General features: G+C 44.5%; 1 protein-coding gene across 1 annotated transcript in view; it reads right to left on the bottom strand.

Annotated features, from left to right (window-relative positions):
* Positions 1 to 16,081, bottom strand: part of LOC309560528 (interleukin-13 receptor subunit alpha-1-like) — a 142,302-nt gene that overhangs the window by 19,901 nt on the left and 106,320 nt on the right. Inside the window, exons 7-8 of the mRNA XM_082264159.1 lie at positions 9,290 to 9,437; positions 1,294 to 1,390 (exon numbers count right to left, since the gene is read on the bottom strand). Of these exons, the coding sequence (XP_082120285.1) occupies positions 1,294 to 1,390; positions 9,290 to 9,437 (245 nt within the window). The remainder of the gene's footprint in view (positions 1 to 1,293; positions 1,391 to 9,289; positions 9,438 to 16,081) is intronic.

Genomic DNA, 16,081 nt, shown 5'->3' with positions numbered 1-16,081 from the left:
TAACCCTATGATCACCCCTGGGTTAACCCCTTCCCTTGCATACCATACTGATGTATGAACACCAGATATTCCTGGCAGAGAGTTCCAAAAAAAACACCAGTATGGTCTGTAAAGTCCTATTCGAGCTATAATATAATCTATTTTTTTTTTTTAGCAGAGACCCTAGAGAATAAAATGGCAATCGTTGCACTTTTTTACGTCACATGTGCAGCGATTTTTTAAACGCAATTTAAAAAAAAAAAAAACACAATACATAACCCAATTTGTTTAATATAAAAGATGATGTTATGCTGAGTAAATAAATACCTAACATGTCATTTTTAAAAATTGTGCACACTCGTGGAATGGTAACAAACTTTAAAACTTAAAAAAACTCCATAGGTGACGTTTTAAAATTCTTTACAGGTTACCTGTTTAGAGTTACAGAGATGGTCTAGTGCTAGAATTATTGCTCTCACGCTGTCCCCTTAATTTTGTTTTCCTGATCACTTTGATTTGTATTAGAAGGAATGGGTTGTAATAGAAATAAGGGATGACAGGTCCTCTTTATGGAGAGATTTGGGATCAAATCTCTTCTCTACCTCTAAAATCAAAAGGTCCAAAAAGAAAAAAAATCTATTGCTTTAAAAAAATAAAAAAATTGTTTACTTTGGCCTTAGACCGGAAGTGATATCATGACGTTGCCCCGGTCCTCCAAGACAACTGAGGCGATCTCGGGCGCGCTGGTAAAACGGTAAGTCTGAGAAACTCCGGCGAGTGCCAGATAGAAAGGGGGAGGGGGGGCGACCCCTTACGCTGCTTCAGAAAGCGATCTAGTGGCTAATTAGTAGCTCGGACTGCTTTTATGAAAAAAGCCAATTGCTGGATGAAATAAAAAATACCGGGGTTATGGCTGACAGCTTCAGCCATAACCTCGGTAAACCACATGCAAACCACAACGTAAAGTGGTTATAGAACACAACCCAACATATACTTAATAACATTATGATAAGGGAATAAGATAGATAGATAGATAGATAGATAGATAGATAGATAGATAGATAGATAGATAGATAGATAGATAGATAGATAGATAGATAGATAGATAGATAGATAGATAGATAGATAGATAGATAGATAGATAGATAGATAGATAGATAGATAGATAGATAGATAGATAGATAGATAGATAGATAGATAGATAGATAGATAGATAGATTTTTTTGGGGTGGAGGGGGGTGTAGAAAGAAGAAAAGACAGAGAGGTACACACAGGAACATCTATACTAGTGTTGCCATAAGCATAGGACATTACCTTCTCATGTAAATGAGCAGGATGACTGCTGCAAGAACAATTATTGCTGGTATTAATAGAAGTAATAGGATAGATATATCTCGTCCATTGCTCACTCCTAGAAAACAACAACAGACATATCAGCATTCTGAACATAAATAGCCATGAGACAGCAGGACACACCCAGCTGCTAAGTATTTGGACTCTATCAAACCAGATTCTACAACGGCAGGCAATATTTACCATAGGTAATTATTGTCAATTATAAATTGTCAATCTGTAAAAATCCACAGTGCTATCAACATCTTTGTAGTTTAGAAAAACAATAAAAAATAAACATGTCCGTCAATCCTGTCACATGAGTAACATGAGGGCTGCCCTTCATCTTCACCTTCTGAAACTTCTAATTTTCTGGCTGCTATACTGACCCTTTTGCCTTAGACACTTGAGAACAAACATGCAGATTGGGCATACTGCATGTTCTATGGCTTTCCCGAACCTGTTCTAGGCTTCTAAATACAAGTTTTGAGGTCGGAGAGGTCAGAAGGATAGCCAGGCAAATATCATTTTGACAAGAAATGCAGAAATGACAAACCCTGGTATTTTTCTCATGATAGATTTACTTAAATGTATTTTTTATGCTGGCCATAGATGGATCTATAGGTACTGGCCGTATTTCGATCCATTCCATGGCTGTTCCCATTCATGAGAATTCGATTTAATGATCAACTGCTTGCAAAGGGGCTTGCTGGAATTTTTTTTTTTTGAGGAGCGCTGTAGCCAATCAGCTCAAGTGCTGATCAGTGTATTCCGACACTGGAGGAGTCCCCGCAGTCAGAAGTCAGAATACAAAAACACAGTAGGGAGGGTTCCTCTATCACCCTTACTTGTCTGGATGAGGGAATCTGTTTGGTTTTTTTCAATCTGCCAAAAAACTGATGCATGTATGCCTAGCTTTATCCCTGAACAGTGAAGAAATCCACAGATATGAGATCATATCTCATAGATATGAGGTCATGTCTACTGGTACTTTAAAGCGATATTAAACCCAAAAACCAAAAATGTAATTTATTACAGCTGCGGTAAAATTAAATTTGATCTGGCCAGTAAAGCCTCGTACACACGCGTCGAAAATCTGCAGGGAATTTTCGTCCGACGACCGATCTGCCGATTTTCGGCTTGTTAGCATGATGCTTCCGACAACCGACTCCGACTTTTCGGCAGAAAAAAATCTGGTGTGCAAGCTATAAAATTTTTGTCTGCCTTCAAAACACGGCCGATTTTGGTGCAGTCAGTACAGATTTCGACAGGAAAAAATCTAATGAGCAAGTCTGGGCATGCTCAGTGGAGAAAGAACACAAAGAAAGCAAACCAACACATGACATCACTTCTGAAGTAGAATTTTGTTGGGCGAGAAAATTCGTGTGCAGTCTAGGCACATTCCAACCAACAAAACACAACTCTGGACAAAAGACGGACAATCGGTCGGCCGATAATCGTTACGCGTGTACTAGGCTTTTCACACTTCCTGTTTTAGTAAAACACAACTCTGGATGAAGGAGCACAGGTGGCACCTTTGAACAGCATTGTCAGTCTGGGAGAGGAGAGTGTTGGGTGTACTAGCAGATTTAAATACACTAAGAAATTGAAGACAAACTCCAGTTCATACTTTATAAGCAGTTACATCAGTTTTGTTTTCCTTTTGGAACAAAGGTTTTACATGAATAAATTAAAGCTAATCAATGTAAGCACCCCTGTCAGTAGTAAATGGTTTGTCTCATCTCTGTAACTGATTCTACTGGAGAGCTTGTTCTTTTTAAAATACAACAGACTTACTGGCTGTATCACCAGGTGAAAATAAAGGAAAGGAAGCCTAAACAAGAAAATGAATGCAGACATCACATCTTAGAATTGGTAAACTGCAATATAATAAATGTTTGATTTTCGGTTTAATACCACTCTAACAGACACTGCAAGGGTAGATTTTATAATAATCCTGGAGTTCAGCTTTAAGGCCTCATTTACACTTGAAGTTGGGGGCAGAAAAACAGTTGAGCCACGTTTTCACCCCCAACTGCTCTCCCTTAAGCTGCAAGGGCACGGATAGGCGTGTCCACATGCAGGAGCCACAATGCTTTGCATCACGGTGTGGCAAAAATAATCCCCCATTATGTTTGATATCGCATTCAACTGAAAAGTGCAAGACTTCAACTGCCCTACAACTAGGTGCAATGCACGCCATTGCGATGCAGGATTTTAGGGAATAAAACAGATGGTGAGGTAGCAACATAATGCCTCCTCGCCACCTGTCAAATGCCTACTGAAAAGTGGTCCAATGCAATTCGCTCTTCAGTGGGCCAAGCTCATGCAAGTTAACCATAGGGTACCAGGTACTGAAGGGGAAAGGTTTAGAAAACTGATAGGTAAGAGTGGAGTCGTCTCCAGTGGTATCTGCTCATTCCAGCATCTTGGTTTTTGCTATGGCATTCTTCTGGTCTGTCAGTGCACCTGCAAGGGGATTAATTGTGGCCAGACTCTGGTTGGAGAACAAACCTAATATAGGCTAACCAAGCTTGAAGCCTCATGCTTGTGATAGAGCCTGTATAACCTGATCTGTTTGTCTGCCCTGCTCTGCTAGATTGGATTACCTTGTTGATGACCTAGGATCCGATATTGACTATTCTATGAAATCTGCCTGCCTTTTTACTTAGGACATTGACCCTGACTATTCTAAACCTTGCCTGTCTGTCAAACCCAAGTACCTGTTTTCTTTGCTCAGTTCGTGCATGCCCTGGTGTGGTAGGCGCGGCACTCGAGCTTTGTGTATAAGTCCTGGGGGCAATCGAGTATCGATAGGCCTGCTTGCATTATGGGAATGGGGGCTGCTATAGGTGAAGAACACAGAAGCCATCTATAGTGTCTGACCACCAGCGTTAGGGGTAAGCGTGACAGTATCACAGTCCAATCAACATTTAGGAGCTATAGGGGCAGTGCCATCGCTACAAGGGGCAACCCCCCCCCCAGGTTATTCCTTGCTCCGACCTGCTAAATTAGCATAGCTGTCAACTGTCCTGATGCTGAAGTGCATTTAGGCAGCTGCTCTGTGTACTGCTGGGCGGGTTCACAAACACATGTCCATGAAGGAAACTATAATTCTAGATGAACAGTGTAGCAACCAATAGCGCTGCTCATCTGGGTGAGAGGACGGAGGTGCTGAGCTTCTCCGCCTCCTGCTGCCTTCTTAGCCAATCAGCACACCTCTGTAACCCGCCCCTTCCCCCGGCCTGCCACGTTTGACTCAAAAGAAGATGCAGGTGGCTGGTGCCAGGCAGGATAGGTACAAGAAGAGACACTTGGACCTGCTTCTAGAAAAAGATATGGCACCATTTATATCAAATCTTGCAGTGCACAGGACTCTGGCACAAAGAGCTCTGCATAAACTGCTGAAGATGATCACTAACGCTATGTCACACACGTAATGCCGGCAGCAGAAATCTAACCATCATTATCTCACCCATCCTGTATGCAGATCAGGCAATGCTCACACTGGTTAGGAAATGATCCCCCCACCTCTTCTCACCTTTTTATTTATTTACACTGCACACAGGATGGGTGATGATGGTGACCAATAATGAGTAGACTTCTGGAAGACGCTGCAGCCGGCATTACATTTGACTATGTAACACAGTGTTGCTGATGATTTTCAGTTGTTTCTGCAGAGCTCTTTGTGCCAGAGTTCTATGTGCGCTGCATGATTTATTTTTCTTTTATGTTGCCCTTGCAGGATTTAGGTTGGTCAGACTAGGATCTTTACAGGGTTATTAACCATGTCAGGGCCACGAAAGAATAAAATAGAGAAGTGGCCCATGGGATTGTCACGCCAAACACCCATTAGTTTTATAAATAAATTTTATTTTTAATAAAGGTCTATGTTGATTGTTAAAGCGGTTGTATCCCGCTTTTTGACACTTTTACCTACAGGTAAGCCTATAATAAGGCTTACCTGTAGGTACAAATAATATCTCCTAAACCGGCACGGTTTAGGAGATATTTACAGTGCATGCAGCCGCTCGCGCGAGCGGCGCATGCGCTCTGAAGGTCCGGGGGGACCTTCAATTAACTTGCCGGGAGCTTGCCGGAAAAAATCACTCCCGCGCGCATGCGCGGGAGTGACGTCATCGCGGCTCCGGCCAATCAGCGTGCTGGAGCCGTCTCTTCCCGCCAATCAGCACGCCGGAGCCGCCGAACCCGGAAGAGACGACGAGGGATCATGGCAGCGCCCGCATCGATGTCCGGGGGTCCGTGTCGGGGCTTCGTTTTAAGGTAAGTTAAACATAATGGGCTAGTATGCGATGCATACTAGCTCATTATGCCTTTGTCTTGCAGGTTTTTTTTTTAAATTTTTTTTTTTTTTAATAGGGTTTACAACCGCTTTAAGTCCATGTATCTCTTTGGCTGCTTTGCTGGTTCTTTCTGTTTTGTGTTTTAGGTGACAAGTTGCCTGCTGTTGCTAGGAAGATTTACCTCAGCTGCTGAGCATCGGATTGGTGACAAATATTTTGGCGGGAAACATCTAGCCAATGAGTGTAACCTTTTACTTATATCCTTTCCTGTCACTGGGCGGAGTCAGCATTTACCTCAGCTCTGTCAGCTGGACTCACCGCTGGGATTCTCCTCAGCCTTCCTTCTGGATATTTTAACCTGCTCTCCCACCCTCCCTCTTTGTTATTTCCCCTCGTCGCGGTCCACCTTTATGTGGGTAACGTCGCCCACTTTGTGGGTGGACAGTGGTTGGTACGCTGTTATTGGTATAAGATATTGCTGCTTGAGTCTTAGTGACTAAGCATGCTGTCCTGTTATTGATTAATGGCAGTTCTGTTTGATATTAAAAGTCAATCTTTTTTGGTAATGTCGCCCACTTTGTGGGTGGACAGTGGTTGGTAAACTGTTATTTGGTTGGTATAAGATATTGCTGCTTGAGTCTTAGTGACTAAGCATGTTGGTCTCTTAATGGTTAACAGCGGTTCTGTTTGGTATTAAAAGTTAAAGTTAATTTCATAATTAAAATTGTTTTAAACCCAATAAAAGGGCCGCGGCCTAAACTTTTCCACAATCCTTGTTGTGTGCTTATTTTATATTTTAGGTATGTTCTTATGGTATGATGGGTGTTGATGGGGTGTACAATCCCATTGTCCTTTTAACTGTGCTTGGCAAATTGACTGTTAGTAAGACAGAAACTGGAAAAGCTGCTTTTTATTTTGTTATATTGTTATATATTTGTCACTTTGTTATATCTTGTAAAGGCTCTGTTCACAAATAGTGTGGTGACTGCAATTTTTCCAAACTGGAAGAACACCGGTCACCACAAGGACACACTTGTAGCATGCTTGCAGTCTTTGACCATCTCCTGTAGTATGTCTGCAGTCTCTGACCATCTCCTCTAGTAGGTCTGCAGTCTATGACCATCTCCTCTATTATGTTTTCAGTCTTTGACCTTCTCCTGTAGCATGCCTGCAGTCTCTGACCTTCTCCTGTAGCATGCCTGCAGTCTCTGACCTTCTCCTGTAGCATGCCTGCAGTCTCTGACCGTCTACTGTAGTATATCTGTATCCTCTAACCATCTCCCGTAGTATGTCTGCAGTCTCTAACTGTCTACTGTAGCATGCCTGCAGTCTCTGACCATCTCCTGTAGCATGCCTGCAGTCTCTGACCATCTCCTGTAGCATGCCTGCTGCAGTCTCTGACCATCTCCTGTAGCATGCCTGCAGTCTCTGACCATCTCCTGTAGCATGCCTGCTGCAGTCTCTGACCATCTCCTGTAGCATGCCTGCAGTCTCTGATCGTCTCCGGTAGCATGCCTGCAGTCTCTGATCATCTCCTGTAGCATGCCTGCAGTATCTGATCATCTCCTGTAGCATGCCTGCAGTCTCTGACCTTCTCCTGTAGCATGCCTGCAGTCTCTGACCTTCTTCTGTAGCATGCCTGCAGTCTCTGATCTTCTCCTGTAGCATGCCTGCAGTCTCTGACCTTCTTCTGTAGCATGCCTGCAGTCTCTGATCTTCTCCTGTAGCATGCCTGCAGTCTCTGACCATCTCCTGTAGCATGCCTGCAGTCTCTGACCATCTCCTGTAGCATGCCTGCAGTCTCTGACCATCTCCTGTAGCATGCCTGCAGTCTCTAACCTTCTGTAGCATGCCTGCAGTCTCTGACTGTCTATTGTAGCATGCCTGCAGTCTCTGACCTTCTCCTGTAGCATGCCTGCAGTCTCTGACCTTCTCCTGTAGCATGCCTGCAGTCTCTGACCTTCTCCTGTAGCATGCCTGCAGTCTCTGACCGTCTACTGTAGTATATCTGTATCCTCTAACCATCTCCCGTAGTATGTCTGCAGTCTCTAACTGTCTACTGTAGCATGCCTGCAGTCTCTGACCATCTCCTGTAGCATGCCTGCAGTCTCTGACCATCTCCTGTAGCATGCCTGCTGCAGTCTCTGACCATCTCCTGTAGCATGCCTGCAGTCTCTGACCATCTCCTGTAGCATGCCTGCTGCAGTCTCTGACCATCTCCTGTAGCATGCCTGCAGTCTCTGATTGTCTCCGGTAGCATGCCTGCAGTCTCTGATCAACTCCTGTAGCATGCCTGCAGTATCTGATCATCTCCTGTAGCATGCCTGCAGTCTCTGACCTTCTCCTGTAGCATGCCTGCAGTCTCTGACCTTCTCCTGTAGCATGCCTGCAGTCTCTGACCTTCTCCTGTAGCATGCCTGCAGTCTCTGACCTTCTCCTGTAGCATGCCTGCAGTCTCTGACCTTCTTCTGTAGCATGCCTGCAGTCTCTGATCTTCTCCTGTAGCATGCCTGCAGTCTCTGACCATCTCCTGTAGCATGCCTGCAGTCTCTGACCATCTCCTGTAGCATGCCTGCAGTCTCTGACCATCTCCTGTAGCATGCCTGCAGTCTCTAACCTTCTGTAGCATGCCTGCAGTCTCTGACTGTCTATTGTAGCATGCCTGCAGTCTCTAACCATCTCCTGTAGCATGCCTGCAGTCTCTGACCTTCTGTAGAATGCCTACAGTCTCTGACCTTCTGTAGCATGCCTACAGTCTCTGACGGTCTCCTGTAGTCGCCAATATATAGGGGTGACACAGTTTTAATAAGAGACCCCTTTTTAATCCAGTTATGTATTAATTTAAATACCTTAATTTATTTATAGTAACTTTTTGTAATGCTCTGCACATCACCATTAATCTGAAAAAGAAGGAGGCAGCATTGTTAGGATTGCATAGTGCTGTGAAACTAAAGCCCCGTAGACACGCAACGATTATCGGCCGACCGATTGTCTGTCTTTTGTCCAGAGTGGTGTTGTGTTGGGTGGAATGTGCCTAGACTGCACACAAATTTTCTCGCCCAACAAAATTCTACTTCAGAAGTGATGTCATGTGTTGGTTTGTTTTCTTTGTGTTTTTTCTTCACTGAGCATGCCCAGACTTGCTCATCAGATTTTTCCCTGTCGAAATCTGTACTGACTGCATGAAAATCGGCCGTTGTGTTGACGGGCAACAAAAATTTTATAGTCTGCACACCAGATTTTTTTCGCCCAAAAAGTCGGAGTTGGTTGTCGGAAGCATCATATTAACAAGCCGAAAATCAGCAGATCAGTCGTCGGACGACAATTCCCTGCCAATTTTCGACGCATGTGTACGGGGCTTTACAAATGGAGTTTGTTGGTTGAGGGAGCGCAGAGCTGACTTAATCAATCGACTGTGGTTCACTCGCGATCCAATCACAGCTTTGACAAAATGGTATTGCTTTGACTGCAGTGAGGTTAAATGGTTGGAACTTTGCAAAATGCCTTGATGGTGCAAAAGTGTCTAATTAGAACCTTCCATTTTGGCGGGTAGTACATATTACACTTGTGTTGTGTTCAAGGGTTAAATTAGATTCATTTTAAATTGCCATCACACTGCTATTGCAAGTTCTTTTTATAAATAATAAAAATAATGTAATTCCTCTTCACTTTACCTTGCAATATCTGCTCTTCACTCCAGTCACTCCAAAGAAAATTATAACTTGGATCTGTGGTAAATCCTGGTAACCTCGCCCGTACTTTCACAGTGTATGTGACATCAGGAGCAGCATTGGGAATGTCTTTGCTTAAACCCATAATATCCTAAAAGGTAAACAAAGGAGCTGGGATTAGTAATTCATTTTGGTTATTACATAGCATATAATTCTGGGATCAAAAGCTGCAATTACAGTTTTTACCTGCAATGTAGCACAGACAGAGATTCTCAGTGTCTTCATGTTAGGTCATGTTAGGTGCCTATTAAATGGTGATTAACAAAGATTGCTTTACTGGGGTCCTATTTGGACCATGCCTTATCCTCTGGTCCTAAGCCACTCCCCCCCTTACCACATTTTTCTCATGACTGAAATGCATGACTGGTGCATTACCACTCCAGGCAAAGTGTGTGTCCTGTGAGGAGGAGGACCAACCTCCTCCAGTCACGGACGGCTGGATTACAGACCTGGATGATCTTTTAAATTTTATTTGATCTTTCTTGCCATACGGCATTAGAGATCAACAACGTCTGGTGAGTGTGCATTCTTCCCAATCTCTTAGTATACAGAGGGTGTCACCATCACTATTGTTTTTGGCATATAGCACTTTGCACCTTTGCACTTGTGAAAAGGATATATGCACTGTTGCACCTTGAAGAGACTTTGAGCTCCTGGGAATCATTAATCATTGTTGATACACTTTATAAGCATTTGGACATTATTTGCATTATACGTTGTTGAACTTTATATATATATTTGGACAACTTTTTGCACTATAAATTGCTGCACTTTATATATTTGGAATATTTTTCACTTTATTTAGTACTACATGTACTTGTATCACCATTATTACCTGTCCAACATTCACAGGGTATATATATGATTGCACTTTCGTTTTTGTTGCACTTTGAGTATTACACAGATATCACGCACAGATATCACAAGTGCGCTGCTAATAGCTAGTTGGCTATTCTATTTTTTTTTCCATTAGGAGAAAGGGTATGAACTGTCGTGGCTGTTCCAAAGAGGGCAGGGGGAACAGTAATTAATAGTGATGTTCTGAACCCCCCCCTCCAACCACCCCCCCCCCCCCGTTTGGTTCGCACCAGAACACTGTGAACAGGGGAACATTTTGTTCGAACAAACAAACTCCATTCAAGACTATGGGACTCGAACGTCAAAAATCAGAAGTCCTCATTTTGAAGGCTTAAATGCAAGTTATTGCGCAAAAAAAGGAAATGGGGGTCCGGGTACTGACCTGGGGAACATGTACCAATGCAAAACATTTTTTTAAAAATTATAGTTTTTAAAGGAGCAGTGATTTACTGATTTTAATTACACTTAAAAGTGAAATTATAAAAATGAAAAATTCCTTTAAATATCGTGACTGGGGGGTCCCCTTAATGTGCCTGTAAAGTAGCGCATCTCTACGATGTATGTAGCCTGCTGCAGCAATTCTGACATTTCTAAAGGAAAAAATGTCATATACATACAAATTTCAAATTGCATCTACTTGTCATATAGGTGCAGAAAAATTGGGCCTGTGCTGTTGGTGGTACCTGAACACCGTAACCCCTTACAGATAAGCCCCGTACACACGTAACGAATGTCGGCCGAACGATCGGCCGTCTTTTGTCCGGTGCTGTCCTGTCGGTTGAAAAGTGCTAAAGACTGCACACGAATTTTGTCGGCCAACAACAGCCGACTACAGAAGTGATATCATGTGATGGTTAACTATCCGTGTGTTTTTTCTTCTCTGAGCATGCCCAGTCTTGCTCATCTGCTGTTTTTCAGCCGAATTCTGTACTGACTGAGGAACAATCGGCCGTTCTGGTGTTGGCCAACAAATATTTTAAAGCCTGCACACCAGATTCTGTTCGGACGAAAAGTCGCAGTCGGTTGTCGGAAGCATCATACTAACAAGCCGACAATCGGCCGATGGCCGAATATTTACGGCCGACAATCGCTACGTGTGTACGGGCCTTTACTCTCGCTGGGGGCAGGAACGGGCCCTGCTGGTAAAAATTCCATATAAAGTTGAAATTCGCAAAGATCAAGTGTTGTATGTGTTCTTATCAGTGATCTAGAGGGGGCCCTGTGCTGTCATCTGACCTAGCCAAGGTTGGGTGTCGGCTATGCAAACCTGCTGGAGTGATGGGTACCTGGAAGGTTGGTATTAACTGAAACTGAAATTGGGCCTTTGGTGTTGGTGGTGCCAGAACGGGACGTGCTGGTAAGAATTCCATACAAATTTGAATTCACATGTACTTGTCATACTGGTGTAGAAAATTGGGCCTTTGGTGCTGGTGGTGCCTGGACACCGTAACCCTTCACAGTTACTCTTGCTGGGTGCAGGGCATCGGGACAGGGCCTGCTGTTAAAAATAACATACGAAAATTTAATTGTATGCACCTGTCATACAAGTGCAGAAAAACTGGGCCTTGGGGGGTTGGTGGTGACCTAAACCAAAAACATTGTTGGAAGCTAGCAGAATCAAGGTTGAGGAATAGGATAGTCAGCATATGCAGTCTTCAAGGGATGGCAGACCCCTAGTAAATTCAATCAGTTACATCAGCATCAGGGGCTTGATAGCTGCTGTTGATCCAGAACTGATTCATTTTGATAAAAGTCAGTTGGTCAACAGAGTCTGTGGATAGACACACTCTTTTGTCCGTCACAAAATCTCCAGCAGCACTCAATGTCCATTCGAAAAGCACGCTGGAAGCAGGACAGGCCAGTAGCTCCATTGCATTGAGCAAGTTCTGGCCAGTGGTCCATCCTCAAGACCAAGTAACCCAGTGGCTGCTCAGTTGGAAAGGTCTCCAAGTCTGCTCTTGCCCCTAGATAATCATGCACCATATGATGAAGATGCTGCCGATGGTTGCTTAAACCTACTGCTGAGAACTGTTTAAAGGCATCGGTCAGCCAGCCATCCGCTCCACCGCTCCTCCTTTGGCTGAACAATGCCTCAGAAACACATCCAGAGAATGTTAACCACCCAGTGTCTGGAAAGGTGTTAAACAAACTTTTTTTCAAGGCAACCTCAAGATGTTTCATCCTCTGCTCCTTCTGCAAAGGCAGGATGAGCTCTGCAACTTTACCCTTGTGGTATCAGGATTCTTGTGGATCAAGAAGGGTTGCGAACCAGTAATTATCCCTCTCCTTGATAGCACGAATCCTCAGGTACTTTCACAGGCTTTGCAGAATCAGGGAGCTCATGCAACATAAGTTTGAGGAGGCAATGAGTTTCTGAGTCCTCTGGGTCACTAAGGATGACATTATCAGAAGCAACCTCTCCCCAACCACGTACAAATGCTGGGGTTTCTGGGGAATGAAAACCATCCCTTGAAGACTGCTGTATGCTGTCCTCTACATCCATGCTGCCACAATCCTCATCCTCCTCTTCCTCCTGTGTGTTTTGTGTCCCTGCAGGCATGATATCTGCATAAAGGGGGCCTTGTGAGGAAGTCCTCCTCTTCCTCCCGCTGTTCAATCAAGTGCCCTGTCCATGATTCCACAAAGCGTGTGCCCCAGCAGGTAGACCAGAGGGATAGTGTCACTGATGCATGCATCATTCTTGGCTCACCATCCTTGTGGCCTCCTCAAATGGTGACAGGACGGTGCATGAATCCTTTATCCAAAGCCACTGCAGTGGTGAAAAAAAGCCAAGCTCCCCTGAGCCTGTCCTTGTGCCATACTCACACAGCTACTCATTGATGGCCCTCTGCTGCATGTGCAGCTGCTGCAGCATTGCCAATGATGAGTTCCACCTGGTGAGCATGTCACATATGCGGCGGTCGGTAGACAGGTTGAATTCCCGTTGAATGTCAGATAGCTGAGCACTGGCATTGTATGAACGCCGGAAATGGCCACAGACTTTTCTGGCCTGCCTCAGGAAATCTTGGAAGGCCAGGTACCTGGTCAAGAAATGCTGACCCACCAGATTCAGGACATGTGCCTAGCATGGAACATGTGTCAAGTGTCCCTGCCAGAGGGCGGAGAGAAGGTTGGTGCCATTGTCACATACAAACATTCCTGGCACAAGCTGTCATGGGGTCAACCATCTCTGAGCCTGCCCCTGCAGAGCTGACAGAATCTCTGCTCAGGTGTGACTCCTATCCCCTAGACAGACCAACTGAAGCACTGCATGTCATCTTTTAGCCTGACTGCTTGCGTAGCCCCTTGAAGGCTTAGGGAGCACTGCTGCTTCAGAGGACAATTCAGCAGAAGAGGACATCGAGGAAGAAGAGGAGGAGGTGGTGGAGTAGCCAGATGTGGCACAACCAGCACCAGCTTTTTGAAGGAAGGCATGGTTGATAAACAAGCTGCAGCACTGAACCCTGTCCTGCATCCTTCCCAGGTGCCAGCAAAGTTACCCAGTGCGCCATGAAGGAAATGTAATGTTCCTGTCCATGCCTGCTGGACCAAGAGTCAGCAGTAATGTGTTCCTGCTGACTGCTCTGTACAACGAGGCCAAAACACTACCTTCCACATACCTTCCATGGTAGAGAGCCGGAATGGCCTTACGTGAAAATAAATGTCTTTTTGGAACCTGCCACTGTGGTGCAGCACATTCCAAAAATTTGCAAAAGGGAGCCGAGTCTACCAGATGAAAGGGCTGCAGTTGTAGTGCTAGCAATTTGGCCAAGCTAGCATTAAGACGCTGAGCATGTGGATAGCTGGGACAGTATTTCTTTCTACAGTTCAGCAACTGGGGTAGTGCAATTTGCCTTCTGTTCAACTCAAGCAGTGGTGTACTGCTAGCAGATTGGGTGCAAGTATCTGTGGCACTCATTGCTATATCATCCCTCTCAATGCAGGTTTTTGAGAAGACATGAGGTATAGTAGGGTTAGAAATCCCAGATGAGGAGCAAGGTGAAGTATGCTTGTTTTTATCTTGTGGCTCTTTCAGGTGCTCTTTCACGGACTGCATGGCAGGTCGTCATATGTCTTGTGAAGCATGTGGTGCCCAAGTGGCTGGTGTTCTAGCCATGCTTGATCCGCTTCAGACAGATGTAGCAAACAGCAATGCTTCAGTCTACTTTACATGTGTTGAAAAAAGTCCACATTAATGATCTTTTGGAAGTCTGCAGGGAGTTTGCAGCACCTGTGGAGCTCTGTGTTATGATGCAATAGGTTGGCTACTCCTATGGCGGCCCCTGGAGTACATCCTGCCTCGTTGGAGTTGTGCCTCAACCTCCTCCCCCTCACTTTCCTCCTCTATCCTGTCAGGCACCCAAATACAGTCAGTGACCTCATCATCCCCTCCCCCCTCTTCACTGGAGCACACTTGGCAGTATGCTGCAGCTGTGGGAACATGACCGCTAGTTTTTTGTCCGTCATTGTCACCCCCTTTCTCTAGGCTCACGTTATTCCCTTCATCAACCTGGGAACCAACATCACAGCATTCAAATTGCTGCGCATTCTCCCGCAGCATGTCACTAACACTATGATCGAATAGTTCAGGTGACTCCTCCGTGCATGATGGTGGGGCGACAGAAGGAGTAGCTGTGGAGAAGGAGCCTGTGGAACAGGCTGCTTTGGCAGCTGCAGTGGAGGGCAAACTAGTATGAGCCTGGGTGTCAGAGGACGAGGAGGATGAGGACGGCTTATTTATCCACTCCACCAACTCTTCTGCATGTTGTGGCTGAATAACACGGCCAGTAGGGGAAAGAAAGGACGGGCGTGCCCCACCTGCAGAGGATGCACCATGTCTGTGACCACCATTTTTCACTGTGGACACAGAGGCTACTTGCCCTCTTTTTGTGGCTTGTGAGCGTCTGCCTCTCCTTGTTGGCCTTTCAGACATGTGGATTTTGGGGGGGGTTTTATTACTAATTGATCAATATATATATATATATATATATATTGCACTGCTGATATGTACTGAACTGACTGATAGATACTGAATGGCCTGATATATACTCAAGTGGCCTATATATCTATAGAGATATCAATATATGGTATATATACATACACTAACCCGATTCCAATAAAGTTTGGACACTGTACAAATTGTGAATAAAAACACAATGTAATGATGTGGAAGTTTCAAATTTCAATATTTTATTCAGAATACAACATAGATGACATATCAAATGTTTAAACTGAGAAAATGTATAATTTTAAAGGGAAAAATAAGTTGATTTTAAATTTCATGGCATCAACACATCTCAAAAAAGTTGCGACAAGGCCATGTTTACCACTGTGTGGCATCCCCTCTTCTTTTTATAACAGTCTGCAAACGTCTGGGGACTGAGGAGACAAGTTGCTGAAGTTTAGGAATAGGAATGTTGTCCCATTCTTGTCTAATACAGGCTATTAGTTGCTCAACCGTCTTAGGTCTTCTTTGTCGCACCTTCCTCTTTATGATGCGCCAAATGTTTTCTATGGGTGAAAGATCTGGACTGCAGGCTGGCCATTTCAGTACCCGGATCCTTCCTCTATGCAGCCATGATGTTGTAATTGATGCAGTATGTTGTCTGGCATTGTCATGTTGGAAAATGCAAGGTCTTCCCTGAAACAGACGACGTCTGGATGGGAGCATATGTTGTTCTAGAACTTGGATATATCTTTCAGCATTGATGGTTCCTTTCCACATGTGTAAGCTGCCCATGCCACATGCACTCATGCCACCCCATACCATCAGAGTTGCAGGCTTCTGAACTGAGCGCTGATAACAACTTGGGTTGTCCTTGTCCTCTTTAGTCCGGATGATATGGCGTCCCAGTTTTCAAAAAAAAAACTTCAAAT

The sequence above is a fragment of the Pelophylax lessonae genome (genome assembly GCF_965119305.1).
Source record: "Pelophylax lessonae genome assembly, chromosome: 7".
Lineage (NCBI taxonomy): Eukaryota > Metazoa > Chordata > Amphibia > Anura > Ranidae > Pelophylax > Pelophylax lessonae.
This window is presented reverse-complemented; position numbering and strand designations above follow the sequence as displayed.